The sequence below is a fragment of the Perognathus longimembris genome, chromosome 12 (assembly GCF_023159225.1).
Source record: "Perognathus longimembris pacificus isolate PPM17 chromosome 12, ASM2315922v1, whole genome shotgun sequence".
NCBI lineage: Eukaryota > Metazoa > Chordata > Mammalia > Rodentia > Heteromyidae > Perognathus > Perognathus longimembris.
In genome coordinates this window covers 35,750,286-35,771,414 of record NC_063172.1, presented here as the reverse complement: position 1 = coordinate 35,771,414, position 21,129 = coordinate 35,750,286, and the positions used below count along the sequence as shown (strand labels likewise).

Genomic DNA, 21,129 nt, shown 5'->3' with positions numbered 1-21,129 from the left:
TTGTAATATTTTTTCTTGACCCTTTAAGTTTAAAAGGTCGTCAGATTTCTACATATATTTCTTTCCTTTCGTTAAATTTAAAAGGTGCTGTGTGAGCTTTTCCCATTTGGAGGCCTCGTCCGTCTTAACTCAGAGAAAATTCTTCGGATAGTTCCTTCATTCCCGGTTCAGCTTCACTGACTTTAAACTGTCTCAGGCAATCCTGTTGTGATTTTCCCCTCTCACACTGACCTCCTTCCCCCTTGGGCTCTGCGTTCTGCGAACACCTCTTGTTCGGCATCACACTGCAATAATCTGACTTTGAGCTCAATCCGGCCTACACTTTTTCTTTTCTTTTTTTTTTTTTTTGGCCAGTCCTGGGCCTTGGACTCAGGGCCTGAGCACTGTCCCTGGCTTCTTCCCGCTCAAGGCTAGCACTCTGCCACTTGAGCCACAGCGCCACTTCTGGCCATTTTCTGTATATGTGGTGTTGGGGAATCGAACCCAGGGCCTCATGTATAGGAGGCAAGCACTCTAGCCACTAGGCCATATCCCCAGCCCGGCCTACACTTTTTCTCTAACTCAACGAAGCTTCCACGTGCTTACTGTATATACACACGGAGCCGAGGGCTCCACGCCCTAGTATCTATCACACGGTACTTCACACTCCGTAGCTTGTGTCCGTGTGATCTCCGTTACCACCGGTCATGCTTTCCTTTCCTAGGCTCTGTTCGTGTCTTCCGAAACGCAGCAGCACGCTCTTGAAAATAAAGAGCTTATCTAGCCGACGTGTGAAGCCACCCAGAGATCTCCACTGATAGCCCACTGCCTTATTATTTATTAAAATGATCTTTTTCCTCACTTATCTTTGCAATAACTCTCCTTGGCCAAGCTAGTCAGATACCAAAACACTTTCCATCTTTCGAGCCAGGAAACCAGATGGAAAGATGGTCCCTAGCTCCTCACGTTGCGTCATCTCCACGCGCCTTACGTCAGAGCCAGTGGCCTGGCGCGTAGTTTAATGTGAAGAGGCTGAGGCGAATTGTCAGTCATCATCGGGGGGCGGGTCCGCCTGTCTGCGCTTCCTCCCTGGCCTCCCAGTCCAATCCGAGCGGGATCTTGGGAGTGCGCACGCGCAGCACTCCACTCCGCTTCTACCCGGTTCCCAGGGCCCGGCTCAGATCCGGTGCCGCCTTAAAGGTGGGGCTGGGGCCCTATGGTGGCCAATGGCGCTCCGGGTGAGGGATGACGAGTGGGAGGTGCTTGCTTGTCGGTGGTGCGCCTTTTCCCCCAGCCGCCGCGTGTGCCCTCCAGTGGCACGTGTGCCCGGCCACCCCGGAGGCCATGGAGGCTGACCTGGCCGAGGAGCTGGACGAGGAGGAACAGCTGGCGAGGCGGCACCGCAAGGAGAAGAAGGAGTTGCAAGGTGACCCGCCCCGGCCGCGCCGACCGACGATCATGCAGACCTCCGGGGGCGGGGCGTGGGGGGCCGGTCTTTTCTATGGGTTCTTTCCTGACCCAGCTGGGTCCTCCGCTCCCCGCGTCCTCCGGCCCTTCCTCCCGCAGTCGCCCTCTGCCGACCCCCGCCGTGCACTGCTAGCCCCGCGCCGGCCGGCGGATCCCGGGTCTCCCACGAGGACCGATACCCGCCCAGCTCCCCCCTTGCCCGGGCCTGCCCTAGCGGGTGGCCCCAGTGGGTGCAAAAATGTATGTGCATGCCTTAGTTCGGGGGTTTTAGAAGGTACTTAACGTGTTGAAAACTTGTTTCATCCACTCCCCTTCTCCACTAATCAACACATTCATGTTTCTGTGAATGAAGTGTTTGGTCTCAAGTTTACTCCCATCCCTTCTCTGTAGCTGTTTGATTGTTGTTCCGTTTACACTTCTTGCTTCTGTAATTAGTTTTCCTATATATTTCTGACCTTCACTGGTTCTTCACCAGTTATTCCCAAGTTTCTGATTTTTTTTTTTGTCTTTGGTGGCTTTTTAGCAAAAATTCAAGGTATGAAGAATGCTGTTCCCAAGAATGACAAAAAGAGGAGGAAGCAACTCACCGAAGATGTTGCTAAGTTGGAAAAAGAAATGGAACAGAAACATAGAGAGGAGCTAGAGCAATTGAAGCTGGCTTCCAAAGAGAATGAGGTGTGTAGAAGGATGTTGTCTTGCCTGTAGCACCTGAACACAGATGGTTACTTCTGTTAAGCTGCTTATTAGCATCAAAGAATGAGAAGGAGAATGAAGTCACTCCGACATGCTCATATATCACTTTCATTAATGTGTTTCTGACTAGGTTTACGTGGCAGTGTGTTCCTGTAAGGGAGATCAGTCAGCAAAGAAGGTACACTACTTTACCTATTTACCTGCAAATAAAACTTGGAAGATTAGACATGTAGCCCTAGAACTGCCAATGGGTAGGATTGTAACCTGAGCAAAGTTACCCAGCCCTTCTGTGCACAATTTTCTACGCAGATAATGATGGAACAAATGTTTTTGCTGTTTAATCACAGGATCTTGTAAGATCCAAAAGGGAACACAAACGTAAGTCACTAAAGTGCTTGGTGATCAAGGTGTAATAAATGATGTAAATAAGTAAATAAGAACATGTTGGGGCTGGGAATACGGCCTAGTGTTTAGTGAAGTGCTCGTGTTGTATACATGGAGCCCTGGGTTCGATTCCTCAGCACATATGTAGAAAAAGCCAGAGTGGGGTTATGGCTCAAGTGGTAGAGTTGAGCAAAAAGAAGCCAGGGACAGTGCTCAGGCCCTGAGTTCAAGCCCCAGGATTAGCAAAAAAAAAAAAAAAAAAAAAAATATGTTAACTTTCATTATTTGAACTGGTATTTATCATTGTAGTTAACATGATTGTGGAGCACTTTAACATAAATTTTCCTTTTGTCCTTTTGTGGTACTGGGGTTTGAACTCAGCACCTTATATTTTCTAGGCAGGCACTGTATCATTGAGTCATGCATTAGTTAGGACTATAGGATTATAGCATGAACCTCTAGTATCCTGCGCTTACTCCACTTTTGATGGAGATTTTTTTCTTTTCATTTTTTGTGTGCTGGCACTGGGGCTTAAATTCAGGGCCTAAGCACTATCCCTTTTCTTTTTCTGTCAAGGTTGGTGCTTTTTTTTTTTTTTTTTAAATAAGAGCCTCACTAACCTTTCTGCCCATACTGGCTTTGAACCTTGATCATTAGAGCTCATCTAGGATTATTACTAGCATGAGCCACCAGTGCCAGGTAGAGATTTTTTATATCTGTGTAAAATCTTATCTGCCACAATTAAATTTTATTTTTTTATTTTGGGTCTGTTTTTAACAGGGAAAACAGCATATCTATACTGATTTACAATGGTCCTATAATAAATGATAATTTGAATTTCTTTAACTTTATTAGCCAGTTATTAAGATCCTGGCCTTTCTTGCTTCTGCAGTACTTAATCTCAGCAAAGAAGGATTGATGCTTTAAGGATTGTGTTTTCATGATTGTGGTATTCCTAATTATCTTCCTATCTTTCATTAGCAAGATAATTTGTTTGCTTTTTTAGGACTTCAAATTTGAGATTTCTTTCTACGATTTCCAAAGGAAAGAAGTTTAAATTTTAAACTATACATTGTCTGACTGTGAAAAAAACCCCTCCCATTCCTTGCACTTTTATATTAACTAACTTGTTTTCTTGTTGATACTTACCTAAATTCTTACATCACAGCTTTTTGGTTTTCCCATGCCTTTGTATCCTGCCTGATGTCAATATGGCTGCAATTTTAGCAGCGTCCTCTGAAATCATAAGATTCGTAATGTCAGTAAAGTTGATAATTACTCATTATTTATAGATTTTTATGTTTTTATCATTTGTGATGTAACTTTTAGAGACACAATATATTAAAGGCTTTGAGTTCTTTTTTCATTTATGTATCATTCTACAAGCTAACTTAACATCAATACAGTAACAAAATCCTAGCTACTTACCTTAATAGAAGCCTAGTATGCTTTGCTTTTTCTTTTACAAACACATCATTAGCTTTTGAGGATTAGGACTGCTTGTAATGTTGAATGATCTTAGAAATAAAATATACTTTCTGCTTGAAGGTGTCTTAGGTTTTGTTTTTTTACTTTTTTTTGTGCTGGTCCTGGGACTTGAATTTAGGGCATGGGCCCTGTCCCTAAGCTTTCCTTGGTCAAGGCTAGTGCTCTTACCACTTGAGCTACAGCTCTACTCCCAGCTTTTTGGTGGTTAATTGAAGGTAAGAGTCTCATGGACTTTCCTGCCTGGTCTAGCTTCTAACTTCAATCCTCAGATCTCTGCCTTTTGAGTAGCTAGAATTACAGACACGAGCCAGCAGTTCCCGGCTAGGTCTCAGTTTTGTAGGAAGGAAATAATGGGGAAAGTTTAGTAGTTTGTAGGATTCATTGTGTTCTGGCTAATTAAGATGGAGAAAGCACTGTGTTGCCACATTTGAATTGAGGCAGCATAGGACTTAGATTTCTATGTACTATCAACATTTAGAGAGTGAACCAGCGCTTATAGGAAGTAAGACAGTAAATGGAGTAGGCAGTTCCTGGAGGAAGGAAGGCAGGCATGCAAGATGAGCTCTAGCTTTGAGGAACTAGAAGGAAGTTTCTTGGGAATCTGAGAAATTGTTTCATAAACTAGAGAAAGTAGACAAAATCATACTGTTTAATATACTGTTGCTGTTGTGCAAATGTAAAATGTGGGATTGGATGTATTTGTGATTTTCAATGATGACCAGTGAGCTCATATTTTTGATAATTTAAAATATTTTTTCATTTTTTTGTGCTTTTTGTTTCCTTTAGATAGACTCTATTGCTGTTAACATTTCACACCTGGTAATTGAGAATCAACCACCTCGGATATCAAAAGCACAAAAGAGACGGGTATGAAAGTCATGTCACCAAGTATAAAAATCTCTGTGGTGTGCTCAGTACTATAAGAGGGGCATAAAAAAATGAAGTTACTTGTTAAGGGACTGGCACTAAAATTTGTAAAGTACTTTCTATGTGTCTGATATGTTTATTTGTTTCTGTGAAATTTCATTTAATCATGTGAAGTAGGATTTTGTATCCCCATTGTATAGAGAAGAAAATAGGCCTATAACAATATAACAAAAGATGTTGTTTGTAGTTTTCCTAGAGGGTAGACCTGGGAAGGGAGAGCAGAAGTGAATTCTTTTAATCCCAGACTTGGTTTAGAATCTTCAAAATGCGTTCAGACCCATAACTAAAAATTGTGGCATTGAGTAAAGAAACAAGCATTTGAATCTGAAAGTTGTATATAGGTGTTCAGAATTGTAATTATGTTGGTATTTAGTAGTTAACTCTTTTAAAAATTCAGATAATTGTGGGTTGATTATATAAAGTGTTAAATGATGGATTGGAATTTGAAGGAAATATAGTAATTTTGACAGATTATTCCAAATAGGACAAAAACCATAAACAACAGCAGCAAAAAACTTGAACAATCAAGTATGAGGATGAAATCAAAGCCTACGTGGAAAATGATTTATTAGAAGTAACTAATTAATGGTATTTATTATGAGAATACCTTTACATAGGTAAGGCCATTTCACTTTGAAAAAGAAAGAGGTGTGGGTTGGGGGCATGGGGACAGATAAAGAGGAGAAAGCAGGGAGAATGCAGTAAAAAATTCAATGTATATACTAAAAATTAAGGAAAATGAGGGAAGGAATGGGTTAGAAGGATGGGTGAGAATGTTGAAAGGGGTACAACTACTTAAAGATAATGTAATTGTTAAAAGACCTAATTTCATTCTTTTCAGTTCCAACTACTAATTTTTAGTAGGATTCAAAAAGAAGTATTGTTTAGATATATGGCACAAAGTCTCCTCATGTTCCTCAGGCTAGCTTCAAACTGTTAGTTTTTATGCCTCTGCCTCCCAAGTGCTGGGATTATCAGCATATCCTACTGCTTTCTAGCACTTAAATTCATATTTTAAAACTAGTGCTGCATCTTACTTAGTTACAGATAATTTGGTAGAGCATGGAGTTTAGTATCAGACAGATGAGCTTAATATCAGGTCCTTATAGCTCTAGGACTGAACCTAGGGCTGCCTATATGCTACACAACAGAACTACACCCTTTAATTTCACTTGTGGTGACAATACAAGATTTCTAACTTCTTTAAGACATTTTCATATGTATATGTATATATGAATATAAATATGTAATGAAGAAAAATTATACTAATTTCATAGGATCATTTTATTCAATAATATACTGTTACCACAAGTCTTGGAGCACTGAATCATTGGCAAATGGTTGTAGTATAGTATGTCTCTAAAATATAAAACCCAAGCTAGGCACCAATGGCTCTAAATACTCAGGAAGCTGAGATCTGAGGATCCTGGTTCGAAGTCAGTCCAGGCAAGAAAATTCCTGAAACACTATCTCCAATTAACCACTAGAAGAAAGTGATGCAGTGGCTCAAAGTGGTAGAGAGCTAGCCTTGAGCAAAAAAGCTCAGGACAACACTTAGGCCTTGAGTTCAAGCTCCATAACTGACAAAAATATGAAAAAAATAAACACAAAATAAAGCCCATGACCAGTGACTTTTTTGTTTGAAAGTTAAGTTGCAAATCAGTAGTCATTTATTTTACTTGTATGAAATATTTTTTCTTGAGTAATGGGTTATGAATGCCAAAGAAATTCTGTATTCTTTTAGAGGCTCCCTAGTTCCGACTCCTTTTTTCTGACAGTTATTCTGTGTGCCACTTTTCTACAGTTGTCACCTTACTTTTTCAAATCAAAAGTAGGTTGTGTGACAGTAATACAAGGGTTGTTTTTAAAATTACCTCTACTTATTAATTGCTTAATTGATTGTTAGTGGTAGCCTAGTTCATTGTAGAAAGCATAAGGATACAGTTCCTTTCCTTGTTCATCTCTGCTTTGACCCTTAAGTAACAAAACCTAAAGGAAACTAGTGTCTTCCTTAAAAATGTTTCTTTTTTCTCTTAACTTAAATGTATATCTTTTTCTGCTATACTCTTGGACAGTTAGTATCTTTGCTCTTCTAAGTACTTTAGCACTTGGAGGTCAAAATGCCTTGGAAGGCCTGCCCAGTTTCTTACTTGGTTATATTAATCACATTCTCAAATAGAAAATATTAAAAATTTGTAATACATCAGAAAATGGAACCTGAAATAAAAATGGTTAATTGGGAGTTTGAAACATTTATTTATTTGTTTATTTATGCATGCCAGTCCTGGGGCTTGAACTCAGGGCGTGAGCACTGTCCCTGGCTTCTTTTTGCTCAAGGCTTGCACTCTACTACTTGAGCCACAGTGCCACTTCTGGCGTTTTCTGTGTATGCGGTGCTGAGGAATTGAACAGCGGGCTTCATGTATGCAAGGCAAGCACTCTACCACTAGGCCATATTCCCAGCCCCTGAAACCTTTATTTTTGATAACCAGTTAACTAAGTGTATATATTTGTCCAGAGACACTACTATGGGAGGAAAATATGACAAAACTTTATGAGGATTTATTGTAAATCTTAGGGAATTTTGTAGAACATTTATCTTGCTTTGTAACCTGGAGAAAGAGTTTTTTTTTTAAAATTTAATTGAAAGAATTTTAAAGCTTTTTTGATGTGGTGAAAGAGTCCAAAGAAGGTATTAGAAAAATGGACTTCAAAAAAATATAATGAAGCCTGGTGCTGGTGGTTCATGCCTGTAATCCTAGCTGCTCAGGAAGCTTAGATCTGAGGAGACCCTTATCTCCAAATTACCACCAGGAAACTAGAAGTACACTTGTAGCTCAAGAGTGGTAGAACACTAGCAAGAGAGATCAGGGACAGTGTCCAGGCCCTGAGTTCAAGCCACATGAATGACAACAAGAAGATGAAATTTGACAGGTAGAATGAGATTTTATTCAAATAAGAAAGGTGAGACCCAGGTTTTTTCAATGACTTCCTGAGTTTCAGACAAACCTAGAGCTAAGTACCCGCTTTTCATCATTTCACATGAACTTCTTTTGCTTATATTAACGTATCAATGTGACTAGTTTTACCAATAGTTTTATTTTAAGTTTCATGCTACATTTTGCTAATGTATTTTTGCTAGACCTTCTTGGTGCCGTCCTTTCTAGTTCTTAAGGTGTAGAAGACATGTCTAATGCTGTTGAAACTAGTTTGTAGAGGAAAACATCTGGCACCTAGCACCTAGCACACTGGAAAGCAAACAGTTACCTTGGAACGCTGAAGTAAAACATGAGTGGAGGAAATGAAGTGATGGAATTAGTGTTTTAGAAATTCATAAATAAAGTTGCACTCTGCTAGTGAGAAGTATATGACACCATTTTACTCTAGCTCCCATCTACTCCAGCTCTTATTCTGATTCAGGTGCCTGGATAGAAGGATCTGTGAATGTTGTTCCTGAGCCATGTTCTGCTCTAACCAGCTACATGGCCTTTGGAAATCTTCCTGCATGCTGTTTCCTCAGAAAAGGAAAATAAGGGGTTTTGGAATTAGGTGTTTATTCTCTCCCCTCTCAAGTATTGTGTAGCCTTTTCTAAAATAAGAGTGCCATCTTGTGTTTTAAGATTTTATGCTTCCCTGGGAAAACACAAGTACTGTCTTTGATTTGGGTAACTTAGAAATGACTCACATGCATCTACTATGCCACTTCACAGGCTGTATACAAGTATGTGGAACCATTTTTGTTGAGGCTTGCCTTTTCTCATTCACTTCTGCCCCCTGGGAAGAGCTAGGATGTGGAAGTCTTTATTTATTTGCCTTGTTTACCAATTCTTTCACTATAATTTAATCCTAACATCAAGATTTGTAGAATTTAGTTGGATTGTTTTTTATTCAGTGGAAATTAAGTTTTCACTGAATGAATAAATAAAACAAACTTGTAGTTGGGGATTAATTAGAAAGATCTTGAAATCCCCAGACTTATGCACTTCAAAATAAAATGTATTTTACTATCAAGAAAAAAAATCACAAATACTTTGTGCCTATCATTTTAATTTTTTTATGTGCTATTAGCATAGAATTAATAGGTACTACTACATAGCCAGCTTTTTAGTTTGAGCCCTCAGCCTTCCTCGCATGGTTCTCTGAACTGTGTCTAGCTATGAAACATGTATTATTCTCTGACTTGTGATCCTTACTAGATAAGCTGCTCAGATTCCTTCCCCAGACTTCCTTCTCTGCTTATTTCACAAATATCTTGCTGCCCTCACTTTACCTTATCCTTTCTTATGGCATGGAGAGATCTCGTAGGAAGATTGCATAAGGAAAATAGAGGAGAATGTCAAGTATGATGCTATGTTTATTACAAAAGATGAGTTGCACATTTCCCATGAGTATACTATATTTAGAATAGTGCATAAAAACAAAGTCCGGAAAGGTATACTGCGCACCTCTGGAAAGCATGGAGACAATAGTAATTCTTAAAGGGAAATTTTGTCTGTTTTTACTGTTTTTCTTAAGAGTATTTTTTATATTATTACTATATTAAGCATATGTGTAGTTAGACTGAAATGGATATCTGCCTGTAGCCTTCTAAAGGCATCACTGTGATTAGAGTGATAAGGAGCCACGATTGGCTTGTGCTTAATTGTGACATTGTGTTTATAGAACTAGGACAACTCACTCTTAGACAGTACCTTCAAATCAGCAAGTAAAAATTTAGAACCTTGTTACCTTTAAATAGACTTTAGTAGGCTAGGCCTGGTAGTGTACACTTGTAATTTTAGCACTTGTCATATAAGGATGGCAGCTTCAAGGCCATGCTGGGCTACATAGCAAAACTCTGTCTTAAAAAGAAAAAAGGTATATAAGCTGGGCACTGGTGGCTCAGGCCTGTAATCCTATAGCTACACTGGAGGCTGAGGTCTGAGGATCATTATGTGAAGCCAGCCCTGGCAGAAAAGTCCCTGTGAAACTCTTAGTTGCAATAAACCACTCAAAAAACCCAGAAGTGTGATAGAGCACTGAACATAAAGAGGCCCAGGGATAGTGTCCAGGCCCTGACTTCAAGCACACCCACCAGAAAAAAGATAAAGACAGACAGATAGATAGATAGAGTGACAGCCATCATACAAAAGTCCTTTTTTCTTCCTCTTTTCCTCCCTTCTTCCTTTCTTCTCTCCCTCCCTTCCTCCCTCCTTCCCTGTCTTCCTCCCTCCCTCCCTCTCCTCTCTCCCTCTCCTCTCTCTCCTCTCTCCCTATCTTCCTCCATCCCTCCCTCCCTCTCTCTCCTCTCCTCTCCTTCCTTGCTTCCTTCCTTCCCTCCCTCTTTTCTTTCCTTTCCCTTTTCTTCTTTTAAGACTGAGTCTTAACTATGTTTCTTAAACTGGAACAGTTATGGAACCCAGATAATGCCTCCTGATTTCTGGGATTATAGGCATGTGGCACCCTGCCCAGCTGCAAGAAAAGCTTTATATGCCTCAGTTCTGAGTTAGGTACTAGGAACACACAGCTCTTAAAGAACTTTACAGTATAAAAAAATTCTATACGCGATAAGATAAATCTGATAATGCTTGTGGAGTAAGGAGAGCAAGGCAATCTTAACATCTTAGAATCTTAACATCTCTGTCCCTTTAGTAAAGTATAAATCATTAAGAATTAACTTTTTTTGCATTCTCATTTTAGGAAAAAAAAGCTGCATTGGAAAAGGAGCGGGAAGAGAGGATAGCTGAAGCTGAAATTGAGAATTTATCTGGCGCTAGACATGTGGAAAATGAGAAACTCACTGAAATACTGGCAGCCAGAGAGTTGGAAATGAAGCAGATTCCATCTGATGGCCACTGTATGTACAGAGCCATTGAGGACCAACTGAAAACACAGGACTGCACCCTCACTGTGGCTAAGCTGAGAAGTCAAACTGCTGAGTACATGCAAAGCCACGGGGATGACTTTCTGCCATTTTTAACGAACCCCAATACAGGAGACATGTACACACCAGGTTATTTGCTTTTCTCTACTATGTTTGGCTAGTTGGTTCTGGTTGTATGTGTGTTTTGTTTTATTTTCCCTACAGATGCAGAAAAAGCATTTGACAAAATCCAATATCCATTTATGATGAAAGCTTTGGAGAAACTAGGAATCCAGGGAACATTCCTGAATATAATACAGGCAATCTATGACAAACCTATAGCTACCATTATACTTAATGGCAAAAAGTTAAAGCCGTTTCCTTTAAGATCAGGAGCAAGAAAAGGATATTTGTTCTCTCCACTTTTCTTCAACATAGTACTAGAATTCCTAGCCAGAGCAATAAGGCAGGAGGCAAATATAAGTGGGATCCAAATAGGGAGAGATGAAGTTAAACTCTCTTTGTAGATGACATGATCCTGTATTTAAAGAACCTCATAGTCTCTACTCCCAAGTCACTTGCCCTGATCCAAAATTTTGTCAAAGTAGCGGGATATAAAATAAATCCTCAAAAATCAACGGACTTTCTGTATGCCAACAATGTGAAGAGTGAGGGTGAAATCAGGAAAGCAACTCCTTTTGCAATAGCCTCAAAGAAAGTAAAATATTTAAGAATAGCCTTAACCAAAGAAGTGAAAGACCTCTATGATGAAAACTTTAAAAACCTGAAAAAGGAAATTAAGGCAGAAACAAGGAATGGAAAGACCTATGCTCTTGGATTGGGAGGCTTAACATGAAAATGGCCATATTGCCCATTACAAATTACAAATTCAATACAAATTCAATGCAATACAAATTACAAATTTTATGCAATACCCATCAATATCCCAACACCATTCTTTAATGAAATAAAGGAAGCAATCCAGAAGTTCTTATGGAACAATAAAAGACCCCAATAGCAAAAAACAATAAGTTTTATTTAAAGTAGTTGTACGAAAGGATTACACTTGATTTTGAGTACAATGTATCTTGGTCAGTGTTACCTCTTACATTGTTTTTTGCCCATCTTTCTCAATATCTGTACCTTCAAGTTACATTTTACTGTTTTTATGTATGTATATTGAATATAAATATTTTCCTACCCTGCCTCACTCTATCTGTAGTTATGGTTGCTTTTAAACATGTCTCCTGAGGCAGGACACAACCTGGAGACACAAATGGAAGAAAAAAAATTGAGCAGAATTATTTTCTATAAATTAATATATACCTACATATGTATGTGAGTATCTATATGATTTTAAGAATATGAGCAGAGAATGATTATTAGTTTCTTCTGTTCTTTGCAAAATTTAATGTTCAAGTTATGTGGCCAGGGTGACTTCTGCAGAGAGGATATTTAAGGGTGACTTTCCTTTAATGGAGTGTGTTTCCTATGGACTAAGATGAAGAGGGTGGAACCGACACCGAAGGCATAGCAGTGGCAGTCAATTAGATCTTTAATGAGATGCTCTAAGGACCTGTTGGTAGATGTCAAATAGGATTATAGAGGTATCTAATTCTCTTGCCCACTGATTTACTATAGATGTTTTATTTATAATGTACATATTTCTTAATGTTTTAGGTCACTATTTTCTAAAGGACTAGAATTTGTTCTAGTACTTGAAACACATTTTCCATGTATTTTGATATATGTAGAATAAACACAAGAAACAACTCAAGTGAAACTCCTGAACTCTGCTTGTGGTAGAATATTTCATACATGATTTTAAGTCAGAGAAAAAGACAAAAGACTTAATTCGTTATCCATTCATTTATTGTTTACTGAATACCATTATGTACTGGCAGTGTTCTAGGCACTGGTCTGAACGCTGAGATTAGGGACTGAGACAAACATAGACAACTTATTTATTTTCCCTTTAGTTCATCACATGTTCTTTGTTTTGGGCAGAGAGTATATCTGTGGTCCATTTAACACAGTGTATAAAAAGATACACAAACAGACATACCCTTTGTAGACTCAGATTAGGTTTTTACTTCACATAGGACTGCTTGAAAGGTTTCCTCCTTTGGCTAAGACTGATACTGAAGCAAGTAAGGTAAAGTGCTTTTGAAATAACAAGGAGGTGCTCTTTGACGATAACCTCATGAGATGAACTTAAACTCATTTGTACTTTACCTGAATTCTCTTCTTATATTCCTAATAGGGTCTTGCCATAAGCCTGATTGTGTAAAGGCTACACATTAGTCTATAGTGTTTTTTGGACACAAGTCTGGGCTTCAGCACACATGTGACGATAACTCTGGTGGCAGTTTTGAGAGTCTTTGCATTGGGTGGGGAGAGAGAAATAAGTTTGTTTGGTAGTTTCCAGGCCACAGCTTCTGAGGGTGGAAGGCATAAATGAATTGCTTTGCTTTTGGATGGGATGGTGTAGGAAAGTTGGGGCGAATTAAGTGTGAATCTGGGAAGTGGATTCAATTGCAGAGGGAGGTGGTAGAAAAGGGAGATGTTCATGACTTGGGCATTTTTATCAGGAATCTTGGGAGCTATAAAAGGGATCTCTTAACATGAGTTAAGACAATTATTAAGTGCTATGTTGTGATGTGTTCTCTGCAGAAGAGTTTGGAAAGTACTGTGATGATATTGTAAACACAGCTGCATGGGGCGGTCAGCTTGAGGTAAGTGTGTGGTTACTCACCATGATTGTCAGTTGTGAAATTACTTCTGAATTTCTTTTTGTAGTTTTAAACATTTTTCAGTTGTAATTTCTACTGGAAGATTTCTTGTCCTTTTACTATTGCCTTTTCTTTGCTGATTAAACAGGGTATTAATATTCTTATGCTTTCGATTAATGTATGCACCTTGAGTGAGGCACTATTTCATTTTAAGTAGCTCAGTGTTAGATTTCTGTGTTTGAGAAGCTAACTGATGCATTTGCATACATTTTTATGTGTAACACTGCTGCTGATATATTCAATTTTCTGTTTTAACAGAAATGACTTCTTGAATGTAGTTGCGTGTGCCTGTAATCCCAGCATTTGAGAGGCTGAGGCAGGATGATTAAGGCCAGCTTGGGCTACAGAACCTGTCACAAAAGAAAAGGAAACAAACCAAAAAAAAGATTTGATTCTAGTTAAGTGGCTGATGAAAAATCACTTTTGAGAAAGTAACTTCTTTACCTTGGAAATAGAAAATGAGCTGGGCAGGGTGGTACATAACTATAATCCCAGCACTGAAGAAGCCCAAGCAATAGGATCACGACACTGAGAAGAGCCTGGCCTACAAAATGAAAAGCTGTCTCAATAACAAGAAACAAATAGAAAATATTATTTCTGTGTGAAATGCAGGTTCAATTTTACACAACTATATTGAATTCCTAGGTAATTTGCTAGTTAATAGCAAATTACTTATTTGAAAGCAATAGTTAATGCATTGAAATTCACATAAGAAAACAGTATGTTAAGTCATTTGGAGGGAGTTAGTAAGACTTTTGTTGTTGTATGTGGTAGTTTTGGGGTTGGAACTCTGGGTGTTGTACTTGTTCTACCTATATGAGCCTATACCATTAGTGCATTTTGCCCTAGTAAATTTTTTTGGATAGAGTCTTGGATTTTTGCCCATGATGGCCTAGAACACAATCCTTCTGATCTTTGCCTGACTAGTAGCTTTGATTACAGGTGTGAACTACCTTGTCTGGCCCCAGAATTATGTTTGTTTGTTTGTTTTTCCCTCTGTTATTTTTAGGGCATTACTGGGATTTGAACTTAGGGCCTCATGCTTTCTAGGCAAGCACTCTACCATGTACTTCGACCATGCCCCCAGGCCCAAGATTACTTTTTAGCTCTCATTTTAAAAATCTCACTGTTAACAAATTATGTAAACGGGCCCTGTGATGGTTAGCAATCTGGATATTAGAAAACAGAAGTCAACTTTGAAGTTCAAGTTCTGATTTTTTTTTTCCTTGAAATTCTCAATTTTGGGACCTTGGAGAAATTAGTTAACTTCTTGAGCTTGAATTTCTTAATTATTGAATGAGGTTAATCACACCCCTACTTAACCAAGCATTTGTGAACAGTATTTGTGAAGCAAAGAGTAAATGCTTAAAAGTTTATAAAAAGCTGAAGTCCTAGATGTCAGCTCTAACCAAATTATTAATGGTCTTGTGTAAGGAGAATTAGTTATCTTGAATCTTCTGTGGCATCTGTGCTTTAAGATGTCTTCAAAATCTTTCTTAGCAGTGCTGTAATTGTACCTCTCCACCAGAGGGAGCTGTGTCCATTAGTTTTGTGTGTTTCTTGGATCTCAGAAACTCAGGATTTTCATGGTAACTTAGAGGCACATTAGGTTAAAAAGACTTGAGTTTTCATAAAAGGATCACAAGTTAATAAGAATACTGGAGTCCTAACTAACTCAGTTTAAACTCTTTTGAAGACATTGACTCAAACATTTACCTTTTTATGAATTCATTTAAAATAAAAGTTGCTATTTTCACACTAGGATAATTTTACATTATTAATCAAAATCAAATAAAAATCTTCATTATCTGATTTCTCAAGAGGTAGAAGGGACATTATGATTTCCAGAGCTTGCCTTTTTATTCGCTCCTTTCTTAGTTTAAAAATTTTTTTATTCTAGATATAAGAAAAATGTATTTCAAAGGAAAATTTAACAACAGAATATGGGGGTATATTTGTTACCATGCAGCAAAGGACCCTTTTAGTATCCTCTCAGTTTTTACATTCTTCCACAAGTTCCCAAAAGGACTGTGCTCTTGGTTGATTTTTTTTTTTTTAATGCCAGTAGCTTGAACTCAGAGCCTCAACCCTGTTACTTGGTTTATTCTGCTCAAAGCTGTTGCTCTACTACTTGAGCCACACTTGCATTCTGGCTTTTTGATGGCCACTTGGAGCTAAGAATATCATATTTAGCCAGGGCTTGCTTAGAATCTTGGTCCTCAGATCTGACTTCCTCCTAAGTACCTAGGATTATAGGCATAAGTGTCTAGTGCCCAGCTTTTGCTGTACTGGGTAAGAGGGAAAATGTAGATGATAAATGCATAGCAAGTTGGTTCAAGGCTGCTAATGGTTGTTGATATTATTTAATGAACTTGTACCCTAGAGTTTCTAAGTTCCTCATTTCAGCACAGGTTATTTACTTTCCTCATGTTTGACTTTGGCAGGTCTTTTAATATTTTTAAAATACTGCTTGTGTCTGTCCCATAAAGTTTTGTGAGGATTGAATGAGTTCATACAAATAACCTACGTAAATGCATAGAGTGCCTGTCATAGTAAGTGGACAAAACATTAGCATTGATTTTATTAGTGACTGTTATTCATCAGGCTCAACCTCCAAGTTATTGTTGTTGTTATTGAGCTGTACTGGGGCTTCTTAGGCCTGCTAGTCAAGTGTTCTACCACTTGAGCTACACAACTAGCCCTTCAAGTATTTGTTGCAGTTAAGAAATTTAAGTTGTGTAATACGTTAATCAGATGGATGTCATTAAGAACAGTTTGTGTACACATCTCATTCTACTCTTGCCTTGACAATTATAGAAACGTAGTTCTCCGCACCAATTGTACATTAAGGCCATATGTTTATCTGAATCAGGGAAGGGAAGGGGAACATCAAAATGGTGAGACAAAGGGTAAAAGGCAAACCAGTGCAACAGCAATACTTACAAGACAAAATGTTGTAAACTAAGTGTACAACTTCGGGGTGGGGGAACTAAGGAGGAGGGAAGGTGGGAGAAAAATGAAGGAGGAGATAACAAGATTGACAAGAAATGGACTCACTACCTTAAGTATGTAACTAATCCCTCTGTACATCACCTTGACAATAAACATTAAAATAAAAATATTAAAATTAAAAAAACAAAAAGTTTTTAAAAACAAACCTCCTGCTGGTGGCTCTTGCCTATAATGCTATCTACTCAGAAAGCTGAGGTCTGAAGATTTGGGTTAGAAGCCAGCCCAGACAAGACAAATCTGAGAGTCTTTAACCAGCAAAATGTCACACAGATATAATTACAGTGGTAGAGCACCAGCCATGAGCAGACAAGCTGAAGGATAGGTGGAGGCTGAGTCCAAGTCCCAGAATTGGCACAACAAAATAAAAATCAAGTTCCTGTATTGTCCTGCTTTCATATGTAGCCCTCCAGCTGATACTGATTTGGTATTGAGCTTAAGTATTGGTATTTAAAAAGTATTTTTATATGAAAATTTTCAAGTGCAATCAAATATTGAGAGACTAGTATAGTCACCCCCACTTAATTAATTTTGTTGTATTTTTACAAGGCCATCGTATATCCAGACCTTGGGAAACCTCTGCCTTTTATTTAAAATTTAAGTCCGAGCTTTTAGAGTAGTTATGAGTAGGCACATCTTTGCTGTGACTGGTTGCTCTGTTTATATGAATGTACTTCATAGTAGTTTGTGATTCGAGTAAGATTCACCTTTTAATTTTTCTTACTAATGCATCTTTTTGTCTCCTTGTAGCTAAGAGCTCTGTCTCACATTTTAAAAACACCAATAGAGATAATACAGGCAGATTCTCGACCTATTGTCGTGGGTGAGGAGTATCCCCAAAAACCACTAATACTTGTGTAAGTATTTTTGCTGTTGTGTAAGAAATTTGTACAGTTGTATTTTTCATAGTTAAGAAAAAAAGGAACCTAAATGACTAGGTTGTGCATGTCAGTTAATCAAAAAACTATATTGAGCTGAATCTATTATGTTTATCGTGTAAGTCAATTCAAAAGGATGCATAGTTTCAGGATCAGTTTGTATTGCCTTGGTTTGATAGTTGCAGGCTTAACAGATTCAATAAGTATAAAAGCTGTAGCATAGTCAGATGAGTTTTTTTCCTCCTATTGTAGAAGTATTTGGTATGATTGAGAAATGGCTTCTGGAATACAGCATGGGGAATTTAATGTTTTTAGTGGTTATTAACTTTCTACTTAATTTCTTAGTCATGAGTAGCTTAGATTTTCTTATCTCAGCCTTTCCATTTTATCTTCAGTGGTTGAACCACTTGATGGCTGAGACTTGTCAAATGGCATTGAGCCCTTACTAAGTTTGTGCAGTCTCCTGTGGACTGATATATTTGGAGTGCTTGGTTTTATGTTCCTAATAAGCATTTAGACATAACAAATTCTTTTCATCATGAAACTACTGATTCTTTTTTTTCATTTCAGATATATGAGACATGCATACGGCTTAGGAGAACATTACAATTCTGTTACACAGTTGGTGAACACAGCTGCTGAAAATTGCAACTAGTTTGTAATGATACACAGTTATATGTTAGTACTGTGTGCTGATCTGAGTATTTTTATCAAGTGCTAGATTGTTGGCAATGCTACTGAAAAACACAACTACCTTAATCAGTTTTAAGAGTAAGCTTTCTTACAGGCTTTCAGAAATGTATTTTCATGAGTGTCTTAGTGGTGTATGTACAGTTTGTAAGTCTGTAGTGGAGAGCATCCTTTGTTGACTAAGGTGGTCCCAGATCAGTGATTCTTTTATTTATGTAACACCTTGAACATTGTTTTTATAAATTGTTTTATAAATTGTTTAAAATTTTGTCCCCACTACAGAAAATTTTCTAGGTAATCATTTCAATATAATTTTCCTCAAAGAAGTGAAGTGACTCAGTCTCTTTGTCATTGCAGTGATGTAGTTTGATGATAGCAGATGTAATTAGTACTTATAAAGTGGATTTGATCACTGGGTGCCAGTGGCTCATGCCTGTAATCCTAGCTACTCAGGATCCTGAGATCTGAGGATCACTGTTAGGGCTCTTGTCTCCAAAAAACTACTCAGAACAAGCTGGAAGTGGTGCTGTGGCTCAAATGGTAGAGCACCAGCCTTGAGCAAAAGAAGCTCAGGAATAGCACCCAGGCCCGGAGTTCAAGCCCTTGGTCTGGTAAAAAAAAAGAAAAAGAAAAAGGATTTGATTGCAGTAACTTTGGTGCTGCTGGGATTCATGGGGTGATGCTTTTTCTTTAACTCAAAGTCCTAAAAGATAGCTGTCTTTCTAATGCCTTTGTTATTCTTTCTGCTCTTAAACTTTGGATTACAGTTAGTGCTGTCATTTCTTGGTTCTCTTCCCAGCTGCAGGTTTTTGTCTGCTGGTATGCTGCTTTGCTTTCCTTTTCCCCCAAGGAACATTTTGTGACAATATTCTTTACCTTGGGCAACTTGAGGATTTTTAGCAGTGTGAAAGGGGCCAAGGCCACAGTCAGTTCTAATGTTTACTCTATTATCAGCCTTTTTTTTTTTTTTTAACAAGATTTCTTTCATGTTGCTCACTCTAGGACTTTAGAACAGAGCAAGTTTACTTATTTTGTTTATTACATAATTGTCACTTTTTTTCCCACTCAAACATTTGAGAATTTTTATGTTGCTTACATGGATAAGGTTGAAAGCCACTATTTGAGAGCGGAGAGCTGTATAGTAAAATCAATATGCAATAGTTTTCTGTGGAGAATTTGTCTAGTTTTCAGATTACTCCTAACAGTATTATTGCTAATAATATCCATATGTATGTATATATATAAAAATCTGTTATGTAAAGAAATATTATGAAAAGGAGAACTTTTTGGTTTGATTTGTTTTTTCCCCAGGTTGAGCAGTACAACTTTTAAGATTTATTATCAGGTTTATGCCATTTGAATTTTTGCTCCATATGTAATTTTTATGGATAAATACGCGGTTTATAATCAGTCTCATGCCCAGCAGTGTGAGAAGCTGATATGTGGAGACTGATGACCTTGAACAAGTCTTTCCTGAAGGGATTCATTCCATTGCTGCAGATTCACATCCATTCTGCCTGCCAAATAGTATATTCTAAAGGCTCTCTGTTTTGTAAACTGTGATCTGAATTTCAGGAAAGTCTGAAGTTTATAAAAGAATAAAATTGTAAACTTAAATAATTTGGGATTACTTTCAAGTGTCATCTATTACTTTAATGTAAACTATCAGCATTAAGTAGTACTAAAACCAATCCTATAACTTGTTATTTAAAATTAACTATTGGTGTTTTTGTTCGTGTTTTGAGAAGAATTGAAATTTTCATCTTTTCTCTTATAGTGGCCAGTACAATTGTGAACAAAACTTAATTTGGTCAGCTTCTGTTCTTTAATAGAATTTCAAATAAATATCTTTCTAGCCATACCTAAAAAAAGTCTTTATAGAACATGGCAACTGTTAATGTAAAAATAATATGTACTAAGTTTGTTGTATGATGATGGCATAATAGAAATCACTTGAGGTTTCCTTGGTTCTAACTGGGACGAGTATATATCAAAATGAATATGTTTTCAACTCAGAATTTTATCAACTTAAATATGTTTACAACTTGTATACAGCAAAGATGATTATGTAACTGGAGTGAGCAATGTACCCTTTGCTCCTATCACCTGATGTTAGCCAAATAAGAATAAATGATGGATAGATAATACCAACCTTTTTTGAATTGTCATTCTTATAACAATTTTAGAACTTAGAAATAGATAAAACTTACATGCTTTAGAATGTATCTGTGTTTTGTCTTCATCTGTAATTGAGTATAATACAGATTCTCCCATTAAAGGGAATTGTAATCAGTATGAACCTAGCATTATGGTGTAGAGGAAGGTAATAAAGGAATAGCTATGTAAGTAATGTAGAGGCTTAGAGTGTTTCAGATAATGAAGGTTATTTAGGATAAATAAATTCTAAGGGTTGTGTTAAGATTCATGTGTGTGGCAGTAAACATTTGTGTGCAAGGCAGTGAAGCAACTGGAGACTGGTATTTTAAAGTTTGCGTTGCTACTCCATGGTTATACTTTAAGACTCAAGTTATTGCAGTTGTCACCTTCATAAACTTTGCTAGAAGGAACATTCTAGAGGGACTCACACCAGCAAATCAATTCTCTCCCCTTTTCTTTCATTACCTGGAATTAATCACATGGCCTCCCACAAATAGAGGGCTCAGAAATCGCTACTGCATTAACACTGCATTAACAGTCCTTCCTTGAAATTCTCTTTTCCCTAATGCTACTCTTCATTCTCTTAGGGCTCCATTCTGATCTGAGCCATTTTCTATATTGTCCTTGACTCTTTTTCTCATACTCCATCAGAGCTCCTCAGCTGCTGTGCTGATTGTGGCCCAGAGGTATATTTTGTTTGGCCAGTGTCATGATGTAAAAATAAATAAAAATTAGTTGGTAGTATTTACATAACAGGGGAATTTAATTTAAACATCCATATTTCTCACTTCTTTTTTTTTTTTGGCCAGTCCTGGGCCTTGGA

The 21,129-nt window shown here is 37.8% G+C and overlaps 1 protein-coding gene across 1 annotated transcript; it reads left to right on the top strand.

The window, feature by feature from the left end:
- Positions 1–1,241: 1,241 nt before the first annotated feature.
- Positions 1,242–20,300, top strand: Otud6b (OTU deubiquitinase 6B). Its single transcript, XM_048358875.1, has 7 exons — positions 1,242–1,405; positions 1,970–2,121; positions 4,798–4,878; positions 10,618–10,930; positions 13,454–13,515; positions 17,332–17,438; positions 18,030–20,300. Exons 1-7 carry the CDS (start codon positions 1,324–1,326, stop codon positions 18,112–18,114), a joined length of 882 nt encoding a protein of 293 aa, XP_048214832.1. The 5' UTR covers positions 1,242–1,323; the 3' UTR covers positions 18,115–20,300.
- The last annotated feature ends 829 nt before the right edge of the window (positions 20,301–21,129 follow it).

Excerpts from the sequence above, each read along its gene's own strand:
- Otud6b (XM_048358875.1), top strand. The coding sequence starts at position 1,324 with ATGGAGGCTGACCTGGCCGAGGAGCTGGACGAGGAGGAACAGCTGGCG. Across the intron at positions 1,406-1,969 it reads GGAGAAGAAGGAGTTGCAAG|CAAAAATTCAAGGTATGAAG; the intron begins GTGACCCGCCCC and ends GTGGCTTTTTAG. Across the intron at positions 13,516-17,331 it reads CATGGGGCGGTCAGCTTGAG|CTAAGAGCTCTGTCTCACAT; the intron begins GTAAGTGTGTGG and ends GTCTCCTTGTAG.